The following is a 24,258-nucleotide window of genomic DNA, read 5'->3' as shown; positions in this document are numbered from 1 at the left end:
CTAGATTATTATTAATACTATACAAAAAAACATTATTAACCCTAATATTAGTATTAATAAAAATAAAAATGGCACATGGTATTGACCCATGGTTGTTAGGACCTCATATTGTCCCTTTTTGACCATACATTTTGCTATGATATCATCCCTTTCAACTTACATTTAAAAGCCTTTGTTAGTGTTTTAACCCAATTATTTCAAAGGTATGTAATGATTCTTCTCATCACTATACGTTTAATTATTTAGCATATAATCACGACATCTTCATAGTTAATCTTTGAATTATTAAGTGCTAAACAGTTAAAGAATGATGTGCAGTCTGTGTTGCTGAAATAGCCTGGAAGACTATTTTTGCAGATGCTGAAACAGTAAAAACGACACGCAAATCGTGATGCTGAAACAGTTGAGATTTGCGTTCTAAATTTGACAGCATCAAAGGAACCAGAACTGATCACCGAGGAAGCTATTACACTGGATGTAACGCTTATAATCTAAAGATAGCATTACTGTAACAAGATTTTGTTGACAGGGAATTGATTTCCCTATTTTTGTATAATGGGTTAAAATAATGTAAATCTTTTGTAATATCGAAATCAATGAGCTAGGAAAAATTCTATTTGTGAGTTTATATGTGGATGATTTGATATTAACTGGTAACTTTTCTATAAATTCCTTCAAGGAAGTAATGAAAAGTGAATTTTCAATGAAAAGTTTGAGGCTTGTGAAATATTTTTTGGGCGTTGCGGTGGTCCATTAATATAATGCTGGAATTTTCATTTCACAATCTAAATATGTTGGTGATGTCTTAAAAAGATTTAACATGTTGAATTGTAAAGCAGCCCCAACACCAATTACGACAAATTTGAGGTTGAGCAAAGAAGATGATGGATCAAGTTTTGATCCTACATTTTTCAAAAGGTTAGGTGGGAGTTTAATGTATTTAATTGCCATAACATTTTGTATGGTATAATTCCAATTTCAAGATTTATGGAGTCTTCAAAAGACTCTCATTAGCAGGTTGGTAAAAGAATGATGAGATATGTGAGTGGCAAAAATTGTTTTGGAATTCTGTATTCCACTATAGATCATTTCAAGCTCATTGGATATATGGACAAAGATTATGCTGGAAAAATTCATGATAAAAGAAACACATTAGTGACACAATCTATTTTTCTACACGTGTTGTTTTACAGGCTTAAAAAAAAAACCAATTATGACACTTTCTTCCATTGAAGTTGAATATGTGGTAGCAACTAGTGTAACTTGTTAAGTTATTTAGATGCGAATGAAGTTGGGAATCTTAATCCATGATCAACATGAAGCCATTTCAAGATTTTGTGACATTAGCTTAACCATTGGATTGTCAAAAAATCATGTTTTTCATGAAATAACAAAGCATATTAATACTATATATCATTTTATTAGAGAGCTTGTTAACACTACATAAATTTTCACATATTTTAGTAAGCTTAAGGATTAGTTTCCTAACATATTTAGAAAGCCATTGGAAAAGGACACATTCCAATATTTACGGAGTTGTTTAGGAGTTTTGAGAATGCAAATTTATACATCTCCAAAGAAGTCCAATATTTACGGAGTTGTTTAGTACTTTTGAGGATGCAAATTTATACAAGTCCAAAGAAGTTTGAAACAATTTTTTTGTGATTCTTAGTACTTCATAATTAGGGGGTATTTAGGAAAACATTTATTATTCAAAACTAAGCAATTTTTTTGTTTCTCATATAGTGATTAACCAACTATTGCCTAGATAGTTTTGTCCTTTATGGTAGCAGCTTCTAACCACTTATTTAAGTTACTCTAATGACCACTTTTTTTCCATGTTCTACAAGTTAAGTGCCTTCTAATAGCTATAAATATACATGACATTGTAATTTGTTCCAATCTAGATCAATCGAGAAAATTTGTCTTTTATGTTATAGCATGGCGTGTTATGTGTAGACAACTTATGTTTTTATTTGTTTTGATTGTGCAAGTTAAATCTTCTTTTTCACTCCATTTTGCTCCTCACTTAGATATTTCATTAGAAATTACCAAGTAACTAGGAGAGTAACTAGGATATATTTTCTTCTTTTTGTTCCAAAGATTTTATTTCACATATTTTTCCTTTTTTCTTCACTTTCAATTTTACTCTAGGCTTCTTCAATATTTGCTTGTTTCATTGTAATATTCATTTAGTTAGTTTTTTGCATTTGCTTGTTCCTGAGCTAGTGCTGATTGAATTTTTCTATCATCTGTAGTACTGAAAACAACATATTTGTTTTCTTTTATCTCCTCTTTCATTGTTGCAATAGCTTCAACAACTTTGTTAGTTGCCTCTATGTTTTCTATTCCTTATATTGTTCTAGTGATAAAAAAAATTCCTTATCTACTTTAGCCTTGACCATGCATGGGCTTTGCAAGCCACTCTTCAAGAAAAAATAATTCAACCTCATAATCAAATTCAATTTCACCACTATGTTCTATCTTGTTATAGAAAAGGAAATTTCAATTTCTTTTCCAACTTCAATTTCTTCATCGTGCTCTTTCCTTGCATCTTGTACAACACCACCTTTTCCTTTAACAATTTCTTCAACAAATTTCTCTATCATTTTCCAGATAATTGCACTCTCAATGTCCTATATATCTTCTTCAACTTCAAGAGGGCTTTCCATAGTAATATCAAAATCTTATGTTTCTTCATACAATGTCAAAACCTTCAATGCTATTGCTTCATCCTTCTTTTCTCTAAACTATTTCTTCTTATTATGAGTCATGGTGAGTATTGTGTTTTCTCTAACTAATACTTCTCATTTTGAATCATGGCGAGTATTGTATTGAGGATTATTTACAATATCTTATAAACCTTTCCCACTTAATGTACTTGTAATCTTAATAATTTAAAAAGCACAATTTTTACAATACAAGATGATGGAAGATAGCATTGCTAATCCATATCTAATAATTAACAATAACTTTAAAAATATGAAAAAAAAAATTCACTTATGTACTATGGAATCAAATTAATCCAAACTAGTTATGTCAAACTAATCCAAATAACATAAAAAGTAATAGAATATTGCAACGTTACTCGAAAGTCACAGCAGTAGCTTAAGGCTGGCGGCCCTCTTTCGCCAACGATTATGGCGGTTATAGTTTGGAAATTATGGTTGGTTCGATCTGTTGCAGCCGCGGTTTCATCTTGAAACATCTATGTGCCGCTCTGTTCTTGATAAGAGAGCGACTTCTCTCTTTCCAGAAACTGATAGCTTATTCTTGAGCAGCGGCTAATAGTTCACAGCGGGGGTGGCACTCCAAACATTAACCCTAGAATAGCGGGTGTTTTGAGCCGTCAGCGGATAACTAACTACCTGTTCCTAAATTTTATGAAAGATATGTGTAGCTTTCAAATATCTACCCATCGCAATCTGAGGAAAGACTTGTGTACCGTTCAAATAGCTACCTATCGCAATCGGGGAAGCTACTTAAAATACTAGAAATTACCAACTAACAAAATAACTCGCAGATTTGTCTTAGCTGAAAACCTGACAATTTAACCTCCATAGTCTACCATTAATGACAACACAAACGCGAGTGTAGGAGGGCAGGAGTGGTCTTAGAAGAAAATAACCATACAAAATTTTTTCGTCCACTTCTTGAGTTAACGCCATGGCCAGAGTTAGATGACTTAGTTGAAGGCAAGCTGCTGCATGAAAATTCATAGTGATCATTGAAATTTATGTTCGTGATTTTGTCTCCTCCAAAGTACTTGACGTGAAGATCGACGACAATTTGCTGCAATTTCTTTGGTGCAATTATTCATTTGAGTATCACCAATGTCCATAAATGCCTCGTTGTAAGCCGTTTAAGATATGAAGGGATACTCATTTCTAAAGTACCACCAAATACTAAAACTCTCTAGAGTTATATCAGTTCGCCTTAATGCTCCCTATGTGGTTGGCAGCATATAAATATGGTTAGTTTCAGGACAATGCACATGGAAATCGTGGGATATCATTGTAACGACAAGCCAAGAGGGAAGCTACTTGACTAGTTATGATGCAAATTAAGTGAAAAATTAAATTTATCAATAATTAACTTAGTTATAGTTAACTATGGTCAACCATGTTTATTTTAGGGTTTATAATATTTATTTTGGGGTTAATATACCTTGGGTTTATAATATTAATCCATTGGGTTTAATATTATTCACTTGGGTTCATAATCCCTTGGGGTTTTAGTATTGATCCCTTGAGTTGATAATATCAATCATTTTGGTTTATTAATCTAAGTGTTCAACCATGGTCGAGCATTATCCAACATCACATTGTGACAGAGAGTTTCAATATGAAAATCAACCATGGTCAACTGTGTTTATTTAAAGGTTTATAATATTTATCTTAGGGTTTATTTACCTTGGATTTAATATTATTCCCTTGCGTTTATAATCTCTTGGGTTTTTAGTATGAAAACCTTAGGTTCATTATTCCCTTGGGTTTATAATATCAATCATGGTCAACCATTGTCAACCATGTTTTATAAAATCATTCGTGGCCAACCAAGGCCAATCTTGGTCAACCATGGTCCAATGTCCCATTGTGAGAAAGATTGTCTCAATATGAAAATCAACCATGGTCCAATGTCGCATTGTGAGAAAGATTGTCTCGATATGAAAATCAATCATGGTCAACCATGGTCAAACTGGGGTTTAAAATTATTCCCTTGGGTCCAAAATGATATGAAAATCAATCATGGTCAACCATGGTCAAACTGGGGTTTAAAATTATTCCCTTGGGTCCAAAATCCATTGGGGTTTTAGTATTAATCCCTCGATTTATTATTCCCTTGGGTTTATAAATCAATCCATTGGGTTTATTAATGTGAAGGTTCATGTTCTTAATGTTTAATATTTTTCCCTTGGGTTTATAATCTCTTGGGTTTTTAGTATTAGTCCTTTGTGTTTAGTATCGCTTAGGTTTATTCTTATAAATCTTCTTCTACTTGGAGAGAGATTTCCACAGATTTCCACATTGTCTTGACCTCTCTTCCTTTTACTATGTGTCATTTATAGAATATTACAAGATTTTTTGGACTTAATTGTTGTTACCGTCTTAAAAACAATGTTGAAAATGATAACAATGTTGTAATTTAAGGCTTCTCTTCCTTTTACTATGTGTCATTTATAGAATATTACAAGATTTTTTGGACTTAATTGTTGTTACCTTCTTAAAAACAATATTGAAAATGATAACAATGTTGTAATTTAAGGCTTCTTGAATAAAAAACAATATTAATGCATCATCTTCTTATTTATTCAAGTTATTTCTTCTTATTTTAAATTATAATCTCATATATTACATGATTTGAGAATTCTTCAAAACTTAAAAACACCATAAATATTCTATACATAATATGCTTATTTTTTAATAACATAAAATAAATATTTTTTTCACTATAGTGAAATATATATATATAATCAAAAAAATATAACTATAACTACATGAATATACTAATACAAACCATAAAAATATCTCCCATACTGATTTTTCTTTAGCTTTTCAATCATCCCTTTTCTTCCTTTTAGATGTAATAATTAACCCTAACTTTAAAAATATCTACAAACCATAACAATATCTCTTACTGATTTTATCTTTAGCTTTTCAGTCATCCCTTACTGATTTATCTTAAGCTTTTCAATCATCCCTTTTCTTCCTTTTAAATGTAATAATTAACCTTAACTTTAAAAGTATTCACACAAATTTTCCTCTTAGTACTCATGTACTATGAAATCGAATTAATCGAAACTAGTCTATGTGCCATGGAACCAAATTGATCCAAATAATGGTGTTTTCAGCAGTCAGCGGATGACTAGTAAACAAATAATGGTAGCGGGAAAAGACCTTTTATGTCATCAATGGTTTTGTCATTTTGTTATTTTTAATGCGCATTTAAGTATTGCACTTTACGGTGGGGGTGGTACTCCAAACATTAACCCTAGAATAGAGGGTGTTTTCAGCAGTCAGCCCATGACTAGTAAACAAATAATGGTAGCGGGAAAAAACCTTTTATGTCATCAATGGTTTTGTTATTTTGTTATTTTTAATGTGCATTAAGTCACTTTCGAATGTTTTTTGATGGTTTTGTCATTTTGTTATTTTTAATGCGCATTAAGTATTGCACTTTACGGTGGGGGTGGTACTCCAAACATTAACCCTAGAATAGAGGGTGTTTTCAGCAGTCAGCCCATGACTAGTAAACAAATAATGGTAGCGGGAAAAAACCTTTTATGTCATCAATGGTTTTGTTATTTTGTTATTTTTAATGTGCATTAAGTCACTTTCGAATGTTTTTTGATAGTTTTGTCATTTTGTTATTTTTAATGCGCATTAAGTATTGCACTTTACGGTGGGGGTGGTACTCCAAACATTAACCCTAGAATAGAGGGTGTTTTCAGCAGTCAGCCCATGACTAGTAAACAAATAATGGTAGCGGGAAAAAACCTTAAACCTTTTATGTCATCAATGGTTTTGTTATTTTGTTATTTTTAATGTGCATTAAGTCACTTTCGAATGTTTTTTTTTTGTTTTTTCTTATTTTGGTATAATAGTATAACTAGCAATTGTCCCAAAAGGTACAAAGAGAGGCCGATAGGATTATTAAATTAGAGTTGTTGAATTTCTCTATAGTTTTCCTTCTTGGTAGCCACTGGAAGAGAAGGAACTTTTGGTTATCTGCTTATGTGAACCATTTCTGAAAATTAATGATCTTTCTATGGATCATATTAATTCAAATTGTCTTATGTCAACTATAAAAATAAATCAAATCTCAGCCCAAGGGTCCATTATCGTCTTTGACTTTTCACAACATTGTGTCTAGTTGAAGCCATGATTTCTTAACCGTCTCTCCTTGTGGATCTTCTCTTTGATTATGGCGTATTATCTCATTGAAACACTGGAATGCTGGATTGATACGGGCCTTTTATCGAAACCTACATTGAATAGGCACAATTTCATTGTCCTCTCTACAAAAGGATAAAGGCGTTAAGAAATTTTAGCCATCTGTTTCCTTTTTGATATCTAAGTGAGAAACGACATAGAGCTCGAGAGTCTGACAGGTGAAATCGAGGAGCTCGTGAACTTCTGCAGAGCTCGAGCCGAGGGCCCATAAAATTCTCTGTAAATATTCCTGTTCTAATTTATAACACAGAAGGACCTTTTCCCTGTTCTGATTTATAACACAAATGGACCTTTTCCCAGTTATCCTCTGTGATTTAATGTCTCTGTCTATATGGTATTATCGCCTGTTTGGGTGTCTCTTCTAATTGCACATACGGTCTGCACAGTTGATAGTAAATTACCAAGCCCTTTATCTGAGCCGTGGGGAAGAATGTGAATATCCTCTCTGTGCTAAAATTTTTTTGTCAGAGTATGAATTTTTGGTTTGGAGTGAAAGTGTGTGTTTTTATATGGTGGGAAAAATATCTTAAAATTTATTTATCAAATCAGCAGTGAGTGCAGTTATTTCTAGTTGTAATTTTCGAAGGTTGACTCATTGCCACACTGACTCATCTCTATTATTCAAAGAAAATCAAGCCATCTGAAATAACCCACGGTAGTCGATAAAGTAAAGAGGAAAAATTTCACTCATACCAGATTCTTTAAGGTCTTAATCTGTTTACCTGTTTCCTTAAATCCCACTTGAAATAACTCACAATGATCAGTGAGAGAGGTAGACTTTCACTCCTACCAAATATTCAAAGTCTTGGGCGATTAACCTATTAAACAAGTTTTTAACCCAATAATTTTTTTTTAAAGCATACTCTAGGCATAGTGAACGTGTTTCTGTTAGTTAGTGAGTGAGTATATATATATATAATCATGAAGTGTCGAATCCACCCAATAGAAATCGAGAGTTAGTCCTCTGACAAGGTTGTAAGTCCGGGAGATTGAGGCCGCAAGTCAGGGAGAATGAGGTTGGGAGGCATCGAGTGGAGGACCAGAGGCGAGGATGGACCTCGTTAAAGCCTGCGATTGGGAGTGATCGAGATTGGGTCAAGCGTAGTGATTGAACTCACGATATTGTGTAGGCTTTGTTCAATAACCGATAGCACTATCAAGTCCAATGCCGTTCGAATTAAACCAGGCCAGACCAGAATCGTGAAAAGAACCACGAACCAGTTCAGAATTTGGGCATTCGCTCAAAGCAAGCGCCAAAGGCCCTCGAACAAGGTGGGACTCCGCATGTTCGGGACTCCATGGAGTTTATTTGGCCAAGAATGATTCAAGTCCTCGAACAGAGCCGGACTGGACCGAACATTCTGTGGACCCCTTCACAAACGTACAAAAGTAAGTATCCAAATTTGGGCTTTGAAATATTTTGACATTGCAACGAGTTAAGGTTAAATGGCTTTATCCTAATTCTTTAATCTGTTCGCATGGTTTCCTGACAGGTCTATTTCATTCAACCATACAAAACACAGTAGGAAAATAATTTCTGGCCTCTCTGAAAACTGTTAGCAAGAACATCAATGAGAAGGATAAGATTGTTTGAAATTTCAAATATCTCTGCTATGTCAGTGGCAATCACAAATCCTTCATAAGTTTCTGGGTACAACCTCATGAAGAAAGATTCCACTTGTTCTTTGCGTGTTATTCCAGCCGGTACAGGAGGAATATCTCAAACGAGGACTGCAAATTGTTCTGGTTTAGACTCCAGTGAAGCTTCCTCCCATACTCTAAGTTGAAGAACATGCTTATAGGTTTTCCATAGAACATAATATGTCACAAACGATACCCAGTACGTTGCAATGGCAAATCCCCATAATCGGTTGCTCCCATTCTGCAAGACACAACTTTTAGTCGGGCCTTAGTAATTGGAATAGAAAATTGGAAAGTCAAAACAACATTAAAAGAAACTGGAAAACAACATTAAAGGGAAAAGGATTGCCTGGTACCTGAATATTGCCCATGGCAAGCATGCCAAATTCATCATAACTGGCAACGGATTGTTCTTTGACTCCTCTGACGATAGTTTATAGTTAATATCGGTTATACTCAGAGGGAGCATAAGAGATAGGCAAACTCCCACAGATAATAATACCATGATCTTCAATGCTGTTGTCGAACAAGCCATCAACAACAACCTTAGTCCCCATAAGTCTAAACTTTGCATTAACTGCTCTAACGGTTATGATTATTGGAGTTTCCTTAATCCTTAAGTTCCACTGCTTTATATCCATATACAGGCCGAGTCTAATTACAGTTTTTTTGAATAAATACCCAGGGGATATGAACAGATAAACTTAAAAAAACATCCATTCACCATGAACATCAATCTAGAGTCCAGTAGGCCAAACAAAATTAAATAGGATTAGTTTAAAAAAATGCAAAGAACATTTTGGGTCTGGATTGCCGCTTAGTACAGGGGTGTCTTTTTCTCTCCTTCACATAGGAAAAGGATTTTTTTTGGGGATCAAATGAACGATTTGACAAGTAGTAGTGGGTGAAACGTGATAAGATTGATTGCCATCAAGCCAATTTCAGATTACCTTGAAGTAACGAAACATGCGAATAACTTATACAGTTAAAAAACACATCAATGTAGATGATATCAATGGCCACAACAAACATCATATTTATTACCATTCTTGTTAAGTTAACTGCTTCAAAATGGAGGTGGTGAAATTTGTGCACAGCGTGCCCATCTGCAAGTGTTTTTCACTGTCGAATTAATGCATATGACATACAACAGCATACATAAACATCTCCCAATGTAAGGTCCATCCTCAAGTCTATAAATTCAGCTGATCTTTACTTGGAAAGCCAGACATTTTATCTGTATGGTAAGGTTGCAATTGCCATTTGACAGTTCTTTAAACTTCTCACTTACAGATTAATGTAAATGGCAACAACAGCCATAATAAACATATTTCAATGTTATTACCCAAGGATCATAGGCTTCGTGAACAACAAGATCCAGAGCGGCATCTGTAAACCCTAAAGCAACACCTCTCTCTGCAGGACGAATTGCTACATCTTTCATCTGTAGTCTAGCAACTTTCTTGAGCTCATCATGAGAAAGAGGATCAAATACAACTATCTCATCAAGTCTATTCAATAACTCTGGCCTGAAATGTCTTCTAACCTACAACAATATTCAAAGGCATGTCAAAGCACCGCAGCCAACTTCGTGATAAAATTATATGAAAAAGATGCATACACAGAGTCCAGGAATGCGTGTGCATATTTCTTGCATGACATTCTCTCTTGCGGTTTTTACTGTTGTGTGGCATGACATTCTCTCTTGCGGTTTTTACTGTTGTGTGGCTAGACAATGCAGCAAGCAAGTGCTCTGCTCCAAGGTTGGATGTCATGAGAATGACTCTGTTTGAGAAACTAACAGTGCGACCTTGGCCATCCGTAAGTCTACCATCATCAAGCATTTGAAGCAAAGTGTAGAAAAGGCGTCTTGCTGCCAACCAACACAGTAGGAAAATAATTTCTGGCCTCCCTGAAAACTGTTAGCAAGAACATCAATGAGAAGGATAAGATTGTTTGAAATTTCAAATACCTCTGCTATGTCAGTGGCAATCAAAAATCCTTCATAAGTTTCTGGGTACAACCTCATGAAGAAAGATTCCACTTGTTCTTTGCGTGTTATTCCAGCCGGTACAGGAGGAATATCTCAAACGAGGACTGCAAATTGTTCTGGTTTAGACTCCAGTGAAGCTTCCTCCCATACTCTAAGTTGAAGAACATGCTTATAGGTTTTCCATAGAACATAATATGTCACAAACGATACCCAGTACGTTGCAATGGCAAATCCCCATAATCGGTTGCTCCCATTCTGCAAGACACAACTTTTAGTCGGGCCTTAGTAATTAGAATACAAAATTGGAGAGTCAAAACAACATTAAAAGAAACTGGAAAACAACATTAAAGGGAAAAGGATTGCCTGGTACCTGAATATTGCCCATGGCAAGCATGCCAAATTCATCATAACTGGCAACGGATTGTTCTTTGACTCCTCTGACGATAGTTTATAGTTAATATCGGTTATACTCAGAGGGAGCATAAGAGATAGGCAAACTCCCACAGATAATAATACCATGATCTTCAATGCTGTTGTCGAACAAGCCATCAACAACAACCTTAGTCCCCATAAGTCTAAACTTTGCATTAACTGCTCTAACGGTTATGATTATTGGAGTTTCCTTAATCCTTAAGTTCCACTGCTTTATATCCATATACAGGCCAAGTCTAATTACAGTTTTTTTGAATAAATACCCTGGGGATATGAACAGATAAACTTTAAAAAACATCCATTCACCATGAACATCAATCTAGAGTCCAGTAGGCCAAACAAAATTAAATAGGATTAGTTTAAAAAAATGCAAAGAACATTTTGGGTCTGGATTGCCGCTTAGTACAGGGGTGTCTTTTTCTCTCCTTCACATAGGAAAAGGATTTTTTTTGGGGATCAAATGAATGATTTGGCAAGTAGTAGTGGGTGAAACGTGATAAGATTGATTGCCATGAAGCCAATTTCAGATTACCTTGAAGTAACGAAACATGCGAATAACTTATACAGTTAAAAAACACATCAATGTAGATGATATCAATGGCCACAACAAACATCATATTTATTACCATTCTTGTTAAGTTAACTGCTTCAAAATGGAGGTGGTGAAATTTGTGCACAGCTTATACGATTAGCATCCAAGTGCCCATCTGCAAGTGTTTTTCACTGTCGAATTAATGCATATGACATACAACAGCATACATAAACATCTCCCAATGTAAGGTCCATCCTCAAGTCTATAAATGCAGCTGATCTTTACTTGGAAAGCCAGACATTTTATCTGTATGGTAAGGTTGCAATTGCCATTTGACAGTTCTTTAAACTTCTCACTTACAGATTAATGTAAATGGCAACAACAGCCATAATAAACATATTTCAATGTTATTACCCAAGGATCATAGGCTTCGTGAACAACAAGATCCAGAGCGGCATCTGTAAACCCTAAAGCAACACCTCTCTCTGCAGGACGAATTGCTACATCTTTCATCTGTAGTCTAGCAACTTTCTTGAGCTCATCATGAGAAAGAGGATCAAATACAACTATCTCATCAAGTCTATTCAATAACTCTGGCCTGAAATGTCTTCTAACCTACAACAATATTCAAAGGCATGTCAAAGCACCGCAGCCAACTTCGTGATAAAATTATATGAAAAAGATGCATACACAGAGTCCAGGAATGCGTGTGCATACTTCTTGCATGACATTCTCTCTTGCGGTTTTTACTGTTGTGTGGCATGACATTCTCTCTTGCGGTTTTTACTGTTGTGTGGCCAGACAATGCAGCAAGCAAGTGCTCTGCTCCAAGGTTGGATGTCATGAGAATGACTCTGTTTGAGAAACTAACAGTGCGACCTTGGCCATCCGTAAGTCTACCATCATCAAGCATTTGAAGCAAAGTGCAGAAAAGGCGTCTTGCTGCCAACCAACACAGTAGGAAAATAATTTCTGGCCTCTCTGAAAACTGTTAGCAAGAACATCAATGAGAAGGATAAGATTGTTTGAAATTTCAAATACCTCTGCTATGTCAGTGGCAATCACAAATCCTTCATAAGTTTCTGGGTACAACCTCATGAAGAAAGATTCCACTTGTTCTTTGCGTGTTATTCCAGCCGGTACAGGAGGAATATCTCAAACGAGGACTGCAAATTGTTCTGGTTTAGACTCCAGTGAAGCTTCCTCCCATACTCTAAGTTGAAGAACATGCTTATAGGTTTTCCATAGAACATAATATGTCACAAACGATACCCAGTACGTTGCAATGGCAAATCCCCATAATCGGTTGCTCCCATTCTGCAAGACACAACTTTTAGTCGGGCCTTAGTAATTGGAATAGAAAATTGGAAAGTCAAAACAACATTAAAAGAAACTGGAAAACAACATTAAAGGGAAAAGGATTGCCTGGTACCTGAATATTGCCCATGGCAAGCATGCCAAATTCATCATAACTGGCAACGGATTGTTCTTTGACTCCTCTGACGATAGTTTATAGTTAATATCGGTTATACTCAGAGGGAGCATAAGAGATAGGCAAACTCCCACAGATAATAATACCATGATCTTCAATGCTGTTGTCGAACAAGCCATCAACAACAACCTTCGTCCCCATAAGTCTAAACTTTGCATTAACTGCTCTAACGGTTATGATTATTGGAGTTTCCTTAATCCTTAAGTTCCACTGCTTTATATCCATATACAGGCCGAGTCTAATTACAGTTTTTTTGAATAAATACCCAGGGGATATGAACAAATAAACTTAAAAAAACATCCATTCACCATGAACATCAATCTAGAGTCCAGTAGGCCAAACAAAATTAAATAGGATTAGTTTAAAAAAATGCAAAGAACATTTTGGGTCTGGATTGCCGCTTAGTACAGGGGTGTCTTTTTCTCTCCTTCACATAGGAAAAGGATTTTTTTTGGGGATCAAATGAATGATTTGACAAGTAGTAGTGGGTGAAACGTGATAAGATTGATTGCCATCAAGCCAATTTCAGATTACCTTGAAGTAACGAAACATGCGAATAACTTATACAGTTAAAAAACACATCAATGTAGATGATATCAATGGCCACAACAAACATCATATTTATTACCATTCTTGTTAAGTTAACTGCTTCAAAATGGAGGTGGTGAAATTTGTGCACAGCTTATACGATTAGCATCCAAGTGCCCACCTGCAAGTGTTTTTCACTGTCGAATTAATGCATATGACATACAACAGCATACATAAACATCTCCCAATGTAAGGTCCATCCTCAAGTCTATAAATTCAGCTGATCTTTATTTGGAAAGCCAGACATTTTATCTGTATGGTAAGGTTGCAATTGCCATTTGACAGTTCTTTAAACTTCTCACTTACAGATTAATGTAAATGGCAACAACAGCCATAATAAACATATTTCAATGTTATTACCCAAGGATCATAGGCTTCGTGAACAACAAGATCCAGAGCGGCATCTGTAAACCCTAAAGCAACACCTCTCTCTGCAGGACGAATTGCTACATCTTTCATCTGTAGTCTAGCAACTTTCTTGAGCTCATCATGAGAAAGAGGATCAAATACAACTATTTCATCAAGTCTATTCAATAACTCTTGCCTGAAATGTCTTCTAACCTACAACAATATTCAAAGGCATGTCAAAGCACCGCAGCCAACTTCGTGATAAAATTATATGAAAAAGATGCATACACAGAGTCCAGGAATGCGTGTGCATACTTCTTGCATGACATTCTCTCTTGCGGTTTTTACTGTTGTGTGGCATGACATTCTCTCTTGCGGTTTTTACTGTTGTGTGGCCAGACAATGCAGCAAGCAAGTGCTCTGCTCCAAGGTTGGATGTCATGAGAATGACTCTGTTTGAGAAACTAACAGTGCGACCTTGGCCATCTGTAAGTCTACCATCATCAAGCATTTGAAGCAAAGTGTAGAAAAGGCGTCTTGCTGTCAACCAATTGAGTGTCTGGCTATCAACTAATCTCAATTAGAAACATCTAGTTGTTCACATACCCAGGAAGAGCACCTATGAGCCTTGCAACTGAATGTTGCTCCATATATTCAGACATATCAATACGGACCAAACCAAAACGACTATCTCTTGTCCCAGCAATGTCAAAAATCCCTCCTTTCCCAAGTATTTGAGCTTCCTCTCCTTTCGCAAGACTTTGCATTTTCCACATTGCTTCTTTGAACTTTCCCTCCCACTTACTCTCAATACCTTAAGAGTGCAAAGCTCCTTGATTTGTCCAAAGCCCCTTGCATTTATATCAGATGCAAAGTGTAGTGTCATCAAATGTAATTAAAGCAAAAATTACGAAAAACAAACACCCTTTACCTTAACTTCTCCGGAAATCCACCCCTTAACTTCTCCCAAAATCCACCGCGACAAAGACACAGGACCTGATAATTTTGCATTGAATGTCAAAAAAAAAAAAAAAGTGACATTTTTACACCCTGGGAACACATTTCTATCTCACTCCTAGTTTGAATAAAAATTAAGTACCAGAACCCGATAAAGCGAACTAGGGAACACCACAATATCCACCTAAACATTGGAAACAGGAAAACGTTGATATCAACAATTTTAAACTCCAAAATATAACAAAATTTACAAAAATTGAAATGGAAAAACCCTAATGCAATTAATGAACTTCAGAAGCTACCACAACTAGGGTTGCCCGTGAAAAATCTGAATTTCGAAACCACGAATAATCAAGGAAGAACTTCTACTTGATTGCAAGTAAAAATAAAAAAGGATCAATAAATAATCCGTGAAGGCAACTCTTTGGCGAGGGTTTTTATGGCGGTTAGTTCGGTGTGTGAAATAATTCCCGTCCAGGGTTGAAAACCCCCAGTGTTTAATACACGGCATTCACCGCGAGTCGCAACTGTGAAATTTCTCGCTATAGTGTTGCAGGCTTATATAACAATGAACTGATTGAAGATGGAAAATTCAGATACCTGCTTGTTAATAAGCCATTTGCCATAATAAATTTGATTGGGGTGGAAATACACCTTACTTGCGGACAATGGAAATGAAAGCGGGCAACTGAAAACGATAAAAATCCCCAACTGGTCGCGCTGCCCCATGCTCAAAGTCCCGTGACAGCATCACACAGCAACAGGCAGCAAAGCCTGCAATTTTCGAAGTCAGGGGACGGAAGAATTTCGAAAGAGAAACTCGGTCGACCAAAGACTGCACGCTAGTCGGCTGTTGAGGTCTTTCAAGTCCAGCCCACGATCTTAACACAGCTTCCGCAACCGCTTGAACCGCCTCATCTTGTCCAACAACGTTCACCGCACCACACGCAGGTTGTTGGGCAGAGGTTCCACAATCCACGGATTAACAGCGCATACAGGGGCATTAACAAATGCGAAACGGCAAGATGAAAAAAAATGCCAGGTGTCAACCTTAGAATGAAAGGGACGACGAAAGTCTCTTTCAAAGGGAAGGCCTATCGGCCTAATTAGTATAATTATATTAAAAATATTAATGTAATTGATATAGTTGAAGATTTTATAAATATAATTTAAAAAATTATTGCAATATGAAAAATATTTTATTAGTGTATACATTTATTTGATTAATTATGTATTATGGGTTAATTTTAACTTAAGATAAAAAAATTTACACATCTATTTTACTAAATAAAATTTGCTTTTATATCAATGAATGTTATAAATAATAAAGAGTAACTTATCATGAAGGAACTTATTAGAATTGGAATAATCTCAAATCCCTTGGAAATTGGTGGGTGGAGAGCCACTCAACAAGAATCTAATTTTTTAAATTTATTAAAAGTCAATACAACGTAAGAAACTCTTTAATACACTACAACTGTTGATAAAAGACTAAACATACGCTGAGCATATTACTTTGAAATAAAAAGTTTTCCACAATATGAAATAAACCTAGAAATCAAACTGTAAAATCAGTGCAATATACACTAAAGTTGTCGCTGTTAGAGAATAACATACCATAAAAGCTAATATACACTAAAGTCGCAGCGCTGACACAATAGTATACAATAAGCCGCCCCTCTGACACAATAGTATACAATAAAGCCACAGTTCGCAGTTAAGCGCGCAGGCGATCTGGGATAGGTGACCTCTGGTGAAGTCCTAGTTATCGGGTGCAAGCCCTGGAATTGATGATTGACGCAATGTGATTCATTTCACTAGTTCCAATCCCACTTCTTCACCCCTGTGAGCATTAAGATGCAATGAGTGTTAAGTGGACTATTTAAAAATCATGAGAAATTAATCAATTACTACTACCTCTCATGGAAACGGTTATAAATGAATGACTTACTTAACCCAATTGAATCTGAAAATGATATCTAATATAAAATTAAATAAACCCTCAAAGACAAGGTGTATATGAAGATAACACATTAACCATTACAGTACAATTCCCATTTGATAAGTTAGTTTATTCCTAAGACAAGGTGTATATGAAGATAACACATTAACCATTATGAAAGAGGAAGTTGAAAGCTTATAGCTTGTGCACAACACATGTTTTTATGTACGGAATAAATATGAGAGCCCAAATAATGGGGAGATCAAGGATGGAACCTGAGACATATCGATTATAAACTATATGTGTTGCAAATGTGCCCAAACTTTGTTTGTTGACAAACTGTGCAAGCTAGGTTAGTCTTTTTCTTGAGACATTATCGGTGTAGAATGGAAAACTAAGGCAATTGAAAACACCTTTCAAGTACCTTGAGAGCGGTGAGAGTAGTATGCCAATGCTATAACCTTCCTAGAGCTGGTGAAGAAATTTTTTTAGAGATTGGAGATCCATATGATATGTAACAAAGAACTTAAGTTGTATTTCACATCTTATTAATGGAGAAATTATGTATTTGAAGTAGACATAAAGATATATGCCAAATTCAGTGAATTCCATAATCAGGTTGTGCCTTGTCATCTTTGTTCTTGTTGTTCATTTATTCAATTCTATCTTTCAAATGCTCATTAATTCTTATAGTTTAAGCTAATTCAATTCACACTAATAATTGTTCCCAAATCAGTGAGAAATTTTGGATCAACATTACAATTCTTGTTCGTAATGATGATATGGAATCTAAAGCGTTTGCATCAAGCATAACTCAAATAGTAGCTCCTTCCACTCTCGGATAACACCACAAGTTCTACCCAAACTGCACTTCCATCTATAGCAAGGAGATGTTCAAGGTTGTAGTCAACAATAAGGGTATAATAGACATCACAACAAACTCCAACTACTCCTTCAGCTCGAATACTTGGAGAAAGTCCATAAAGCTTGGTGGGAAACATTACTTCTTTGGACCCAACTTTGTGAAGCATGTTCACAAAAAAAATGAGTTTAAGTGAGTTGTATAATGTTCATACAACTAATTCATTATTAATATTTTCTTTATTTTCTCAAGTTGTTGATCCATTGTCATTTAAAGAAGCTGTAAAAACGAAACATGGGCTCAAGCCATGGAAAAATAAATTGATGATAATGAAAAGAATCACACATTGGAGTTAGTACATTTCGCTGAAGGTAAAGATGTGATTAGTATGACACTGATTTATACAACAAAACGTAATGTTGGTGAAAAAGTGTAGAAGCATAAGGAAAGGTTAGTGGCTGGAGTTTTCACACAACAACTTGGAGAAAATTACAATGAAACTTTTTGTAGATTGTTGAATGACAAGTAGATATAATAAGGAGAGTGTTGACCACTGTAAGGCAAAAAATCTATTCTATTTATGAAATAGATGTAAAGACTACATTTTTTTAATGGTTATCCAAAGGAGGAAGTATATGCGAAACAATTACGGGGATTTGAAATTATGGGTCACGTAAAACATGTTTGTATGTTGAAGAATGCATTGTATAAACTTAAACAAGCTCCTAGATATTGATACTTGATACATCTAGAACGACTCTTATTTGATTCTGGATGGATTTCAAAGAAGCAACAATGACACTATCGTGCATATCAAAATCAATGAGCAAGGAAAATTTCTATTTGTGAGTTTATATGTGGATGATTTCATATTCACTTGTAATTTTTCTATAAATTCCTTCATGGAAGTGATGAAAAGTGAATTTGAAATTAAAAGTTTGAGGTTTGTGAAATATTTTTTGAGCATTGAATTCCATTAATATAATGTTGGAATTTTGATTTCACAATATAAATATGTTGATGATGTCTTAAAAAGATTTAATATGTTGAATTGTAAAGTAGCGCCAACACTAATTATGACGAATTTGAAGTTGAACAAAGAAGATGATGGAACAAGTCTTGATCCTACATTGTTTAAAAGGTTAGTTGGGAGTTTAATGTATTTAATTGCCATAACATTTTGTATGGTATAATTCTAATTTCATGATTTATGGAGCCTTCAAAAGACTCTCATTAGCAGGTTGGTAAAAGAATTATGAGGTTTGGAAGTGGCAGAAATTGTTTTGGAATTATCTATTCCACTTTCGATTATTTCTAGCTTATTGGATATATGGACAACCATTTTTCTGGAAGAATTGACGATAAAAAAAAAAAGCACATTAGGTTACGTAATGTATTTTGCTACACATGTTATTTCACGGCATTAACAAAAATAACCAATTATGAAACTTTCTTCCATTGAAGTTGAATATGTGGTAGCAACTAGTGTAAATTGTTAAGTTATTTGGATGTGAATGAAGCTAAGAAGCTTAATCCATGATCAAAATGAAAAAATTTCAATATTTTGTGACAATAGCTTAGCCATTGCGTTGTCCAAAAGGCATGCTTTTCATTAAATAACTAAGCATATTAATACAATATATCATTTTCTTAGAGAACTTGTTAACGATATAGAAATTTGCCCATATTTTAGCAAGTTTAAGGATTAGTTTACTAACATATTTACAAAGCCATTGGAAAAGGACACATTCCAATATTTATGGAGTTGTTTAGGAGTTTTGAGAATGCAAATTTATACATCTCCAAACAAGTCCAATATTTACAAAGTTGTTTGGGAGTTTTGAGAATGAAAATTTATACATATCCAAAGAACTTTGAAGATTTTTTTTGCAATTCTTAGCAGTTCATAATTAAGGGGTATTTAGGAAAACATTTATTATTCACAATTTGGCAATTTTGTGTTTCTTATCTAGTGATTAACCAACTATCACCTAGGTAGTTTTGTCCTTTGTGGTAGCTTCTGACCACTTAGTTAAGTGACTCTAATCACCACTTTTTTTTTTTTTCCATGTACTCCATCTAATAGCTATAAATATACATAGCATTGTAATTTGTTCCAATCTAGATCAATCAAGAAAATTTGTCTTGTATGTTATAACAATGTGTGTTATTTGTAGACAACTTATGTTTTGCTTTGTTTTGATTGTGCAAGTTAAATTATTTTTTGCTCTCTGTTTACTTTATTATTTCAATAGAAATTACCAACTAACTCAGAGAGGTAACTAGGAGTAATTATTTCTAACAGTCACCCATAATTACAAATACACTAGAGGTAAATTTAAAAATTGGTTTTATTTTTACATGTTGGTTCACATTTTCTACACACACACACACACACACACACACACACACATATATATATATATTCTTCTTTTTGTACCAAAGATTTTATTTCACATATTTTTCCTTCTTTCTTCACTTTCAGTTTTACTCTAGTCTTCTTCAATATTTCCTTGTTTCATTGTAATATTCATTTACTTATTTTTTGCTTGTTCCTCATCTAGTGCTGATTGAATTTTTCTATCATATGTAATACTGAAAACAACATCTTTGTTTTCTTTTATCTCCTCTTTATTGTTGCAATAGCTTCAACAACTTTGTTGGTTGCCTTTACATTTTCTATTCCTTATACTATTGTAGTGATAAAAAAATTTCCTTATCTACTTTAGCCTTGATCATACATGGGCTTTGCAAGCCAGTCTTCAAAAAAAAAAATTCAACCTCATAATCAAATTCAATTTTCACTACTATGTTCTCGCTGGTTGTTGTAGCAAAGGAAATTTCAATTTCTCTTCCAACTTCAACTTCTTGATCGTGCTCTTTCCTTGCATCTTGTACAACACCGCCTTTTTCTTTTACAATTTCTCCAACAAAATTCTCTATCGTTTTCACGATAATTGCACTTTCAATGTTCTATATATCTTCTTCAACTTCAAAAAGGTTTTCCATAATAGTGTCAAAATCTTATGTTTCTTCCTACTATATCAAAACCTTCTGTTTATTATGTCAAAATAGTAGCTTCATCAACTACAACACTTCATTGATGGGTGTTTCTCTTCTTTTCACTATATATATATATATATATATATATATATATATATATATAATTTGAAAAATATTTCAAGCTTTTCTAAACCTAATTGTAGCTTCATCAACTTAACCCTCTATTGATGGGTGTTTCTCTTCCTTTCACTATATATAATTTACAAAATATTTCAAGCTTTTCTAGACCATCTTAGAAACAATGTTGTAATACAAACACTCTTAAATGAAAATCAATGTTATTGCATCATCTTGTTTTCTCTATGCTCATTCTTCTTGTTTTCTCTAAACTAATCCTTGTGATTTTGAGTCATGGCCTCATAGAGTATTGTAATGTACTTGAGGATTATTTACAATATCTTATAAATATTCTGCATTTAATGTACTTGTCATCTTAATAGTTCAAAAAGATAATTTTTACAATAAAAGATGAACCATGCTAATCCATATATAATAATTAACCACAACTTCAAGTATTAAAAATGAATTTCCCTCTAATTAACCACTTAACTACTTATGTACTATGGAATCAAATTAATCCAAACCAGTCATGTACCATGGAAGAAAATTAATCCAAATAACACAAAAAGTAATAGAATATTGCAACGTTACTTCAAAGTCACTGCAGCCGCTTAAGGCTGGCGCCCTCTTTAACCAACGATCATGGCGGCTATAGTTTGGAAATTATGGTGGGTTCGATCTGTTGCGACCGCTGTTTCATCTTGAAACATCTATTTGCCGCTCTGTTCTTGACACAACATCAATTTCTCTCTTTCCAGTAAGAAATAGCTTATACCATGGGGGTGGCACTCCGAACGTTAACCCAAGAACAACGGTGGTTTTCTGCAGTCAGCGGATAACTAACTACCTGTTCCTAAATTTAAACTCTACTTAAAATACTAGAAATTACCAACTAACAAAATAACTTGCGGATTTGTCTCCGCTGAAAACCTGGCAATGTAACCTCCATAGTCTGCCACTAATGACAACACAAACATACATCAATAATTAGCAGCTAGGATTTATTTCAACTAATTGGATCCTCTGACCAACATTTCTTCATAATTTTCGTAAGAATCTTGACGTTGCAGACGCATCTGCTTGTAAAATGTGGCTATAAATTCTTCCGCCTGCCTATCAATTTCTGAGCTCAAACAACCATTGGAACATGTAGTTGTTGAAAGAGAAGTGAAGGGATCAGAAGACGATTCATTAGAATCAGAATTAAGCGAAAATTCGAGATCTGTATAGCTGGAACATTGATCATCATCTTCATCGCAGGCAATGAAATGGGGAATGTCATCATTACCCGATTCAGAATCCAAGTCATATTTTACATTGACGCCAGTGCAGGAGGGCAGGAGTGCTCTCAGAAGAAAATGACCATACAAATCATTTCGTCCACTTCCTGAGTTAACGCCATGGCCAGAGTTGGATGACTTAAATGAAGGCGGGCTGCTGCATGAAAATTCATAGTGATCATTGAAATTAGCTCCGATGGAATTTATGTTCGTGATTTTGTCTCCTCCAAAGTACTTCATGTCAAGATCGATGGCAATTGGCTGTAATTTCTTCACTGCAATTCTTCGTTTGAGCATCACCACTGTCCATAAACGCCTCGCTGTAAGGTGTTTACGATATGAAGGGATACTCATTTCTGAAGTACCACCAAAAAATGAAACTCTCCAGAGTTATATCATTCCACCTTAATGTTGGTAGCATATAAATATAGTTAGTTTCAGGACAGCGCGTGAAAACTGTTTCTGTTGAAATTATAATTTCCACTGCTGTGTTATATTCCAGAAAACTGCCAGTGTTCATCGCATCACTTTTCATGAGACGGTGGTATTTTCCGGAGGGGCAGCGATAACACCCAGCAGTAGACACATGGACAACATTTTTGTAAAAGCAGTTTTTGCCGGAGCATAAAGTTCGGCAAGAAGGGCCGTGCGATATCAACTCACAGCCGTTCGATTCGATGAACAGACCTACACCATAGATTTATCTCTTACTTGCGGTGAAGTGAATTTTGTTTGACCGCCATCTTTGTCAGAAAAGAAATTAATGAAACTTAATGTGATTCGTAGAATGTTGGTAAAAGTTTTAATTTTAATATTCTTTTATGCACGGGTGTAATTCTTGTTTTACGGGACAAGAAAAGGTAAAAGTCATATGTTTTCGTTTTTGTTTAAATGTTATGAAATGTAATACGCACAGTAGTGCGAAGTAAAAAAAATGGAGAACAGAGGAGCGCGAATGTTTTTTGAGGATGTTATGCATTGCATAGGCAAGGGGAAGCACGCAACAACGTGAAGAAAGTTTTTTTTTCTTCGTTGAGTGAAAACGAAAGGGAATTCATAGCAACGAATGTAATGTTTTTTTTGTTAAGAGAATGAATATGTAATGGTATATGTAGCAACGTAAATGAATGAAAAAATTTCACACAACAGTGAATGTAAAGAAATTTTTACACACAGGAGTGTAAAATTTTCTGGAGAGACAAAGTAATTTTCTTTTGTGTGGAACTGAAGCGTTCCTGTTGTAATCCCTCTGTGAGAGGAAGAAGTTTGTAACAACCGTTTTTTATTTAATGAATACAAAGGTTTTGTTTATATCTGTGAACTCTATTCTTCCCAGAAAACAATTTTAGTTTCTGTTGTGTTAAAACAGAGCATTTTCTCTGTTCTGTTCAGTTATTTTGTTTGGAATCGTCAAAAATTCCCAACATGGTATCAAGGCTTGTCCAGGCTCTTTGAAGGTGTCAAAGAAGCTGAAGGAAGGATTTATTGTTGTAGCAGCTTCTCCAACAGAGTAAAGACTCAGTCAAAAGAATCCAAGGTATTTCTCAAATTAGTTTTTGTGTTACTGTTGAAGACAGTCAGTTATTTTAAATACATAGTCAAGTATTTTGAAGCATAGTTAAGAGTGCAAAAATGGCTGGAGCCAGCACTAGCATGGATATCTGTAATGCCTAGCTCCCACAATTTAATGGAAAAAACTATGACTATTGGGCAATAACTATGAAAGCTTTGCTTGCTTCCCAAGACTTATGGGAATTTGTTGAGGATGGTTTTGAAGAACCAGCAGATGAAAATGAGTTTAATAATTTAACTCAGGCAAAGAAAGAACTGTTGAAGAGCAATAAGAAGAAGGATTCTAAAGCCCTCTACTTTTTGTATCAAGCAGTGCATGAGAGTGTGTTTCCAAGGATAGCAGTAGCCAAGAGATCCAAAGAAGCATGGGAAACTCTCAAGATAGCCTATCAAGGCATAGAGAAAGTGAAGACAGCAAAACTACAGTTGCTGAGGAGAGATTTTGAGAACCTCTGCATGAAGGAGTTAGATAATATTGACTCATTCTTCACACATGTGATTGGACTAGTCACACAGATAAGGTTTCATGGAGAGATTCTTGAA

The 24,258-nt window shown here is 34.8% G+C and overlaps 4 protein-coding genes across 12 annotated transcripts; all 4 read right to left on the bottom strand.

Moving 5' to 3' along the window:
* Positions 1 to 8,565: 8,565 nt before the first annotated feature.
* LOC149198096 (hyperosmolality-gated Ca2+ permeable channel 3.1-like) lies at positions 8,566 to 9,679 on the bottom strand. Its single transcript, XM_089404067.1, has 2 exons — positions 8,951 to 9,679; positions 8,566 to 8,835 (listed from the first exon to the last, which is right to left on the bottom strand). Exons 1-2 carry the CDS (start codon positions 8,972 to 8,974, stop codon positions 8,674 to 8,676), a joined length of 186 nt encoding a protein of 61 aa, XP_089260193.1. The 5' UTR covers positions 8,975 to 9,679; the 3' UTR covers positions 8,566 to 8,673.
* A 234-nt stretch (positions 9,680 to 9,913) lies between these two features.
* LOC149198095 (hyperosmolality-gated Ca2+ permeable channel 3.1-like) lies at positions 9,914 to 11,243 on the bottom strand. Of its 2 annotated transcripts, none has more exons than XM_089404065.1 (3): positions 10,958 to 11,243; positions 10,567 to 10,842; positions 9,914 to 10,467 (listed from the first exon to the last, which is right to left on the bottom strand). In XM_089404065.1, exons 1-2 carry the CDS (start codon positions 10,979 to 10,981, stop codon positions 10,681 to 10,683), a joined length of 186 nt encoding a protein of 61 aa, XP_089260191.1. In that variant the 5' UTR covers positions 10,982 to 11,243; the 3' UTR covers positions 9,914 to 10,467; positions 10,567 to 10,680. The 2 variants fall into 2 exon arrangements, with proteins under 2 accessions (XP_089260191.1, XP_089260192.1); XM_089404066.1 differs by having other exon boundaries at positions 9,914 to 10,513; positions 10,619 to 10,842.
* Positions 11,244 to 11,547: 304 nt separating this feature from the next.
* On the bottom strand, positions 11,548 to 16,036 carry LOC149198094 (chaperone protein ClpB1-like). 8 transcript variants are annotated; one of them, XR_016254796.1, is made up of 5 exons: positions 15,596 to 16,036; positions 14,295 to 14,975; positions 13,992 to 14,192; positions 12,984 to 13,752; positions 12,449 to 12,868 (listed from the first exon to the last, which is right to left on the bottom strand). XR_016254796.1 is itself a non-coding variant. In XM_089406082.1 (3 exons), the coding sequence occupies exons 1-3, from the start codon at positions 15,663 to 15,665 to the stop codon at positions 11,700 to 11,702; spliced, it is 303 nt and encodes a 100-aa protein (XP_089262208.1). In that variant the 5' UTR covers positions 15,666 to 16,036; the 3' UTR covers positions 11,548 to 11,699. The 8 variants fall into 8 exon arrangements, 4 of the variants coding, with proteins under 4 accessions (XP_089262208.1, XP_089262207.1, XP_089262206.1 ...); XR_016254795.1 differs by lacking the exon at positions 14,295 to 14,975 and having other exon boundaries at positions 15,591 to 16,036; XM_089406082.1 differs by lacking the exons at positions 12,449 to 12,868; positions 12,984 to 13,752; positions 13,992 to 14,192; positions 14,295 to 14,975 and adding exons at positions 11,548 to 11,726; positions 11,966 to 12,166 and having other exon boundaries at positions 15,591 to 16,036.
* Positions 16,037 to 21,873: 5,837 nt separating this feature from the next.
* LOC149198093 (uncharacterized) lies at positions 21,874 to 22,497 on the bottom strand. Its single transcript, XM_089408921.1, has one exon. It carries the CDS (start codon positions 22,495 to 22,497, stop codon positions 21,874 to 21,876), a length of 624 nt encoding a protein of 207 aa, XP_089265047.1.
* Between the last annotated feature and the right edge of the window lie 1,761 nt (positions 22,498 to 24,258).

This window comes from Pinus tabuliformis, chromosome 2_2 (genome assembly GCF_031772625.1).
Source record: "Pinus tabuliformis cultivar Carrire ecotype Pingquan chromosome 2_2, CPIR1, whole genome shotgun sequence".
Lineage (NCBI taxonomy): Eukaryota > Viridiplantae > Streptophyta > Pinopsida > Pinales > Pinaceae > Pinus > Pinus tabuliformis.
Note: the sequence above shows the minus strand (reverse complement) of the source record. Positions and strands in the feature narration are given on the sequence as shown.

Excerpts from the sequence above, each read along its gene's own strand:
- LOC149198096 (XM_089404067.1), bottom strand. The coding sequence starts at position 8,974 with ATGCTTGCCATGGGCAATATTCAG. Across the intron at positions 8,836-8,950 it reads TTGCCATGGGCAATATTCAG|AATGGGAGCAACCGATTATG; the intron begins GTACCAGGCAAT and ends TGTGTCTTGCAG.
- LOC149198095 (XM_089404065.1), bottom strand. The coding sequence starts at position 10,981 with ATGCTTGCCATGGGCAATATTCAG. Across the intron at positions 10,843-10,957 it reads TTGCCATGGGCAATATTCAG|AATGGGAGCAACCGATTATG; the intron begins GTACCAGGCAAT and ends TGTGTCTTGCAG.
- LOC149198094 (XM_089406080.1), bottom strand. The coding sequence starts at position 15,665 with ATGGGGCAGCGCGACCAGTTGGGGATTTTTATCGTTTTCAGTTGCCCG. Across the intron at positions 14,976-15,590 it reads TTCCATTGTCCGCAAGTAAG|GTCCTGTGTCTTTGTCGCGG; the intron begins GTGTATTTCCAC and ends CAAAATTATCAG. Across the intron at positions 14,831-14,910 it reads GGATTTCCGGAGAAGTTAAG|GGGCTTTGGACAAATCAAGG; the intron begins GTAAAGGGTGTT and ends TATAAATGCAAG.
- LOC149198093 (XM_089408921.1), bottom strand. The coding sequence starts at position 22,497 with ATGAGTATCCCTTCATATCGTAAACACCTTACAGCGAGGCGTTTATGG.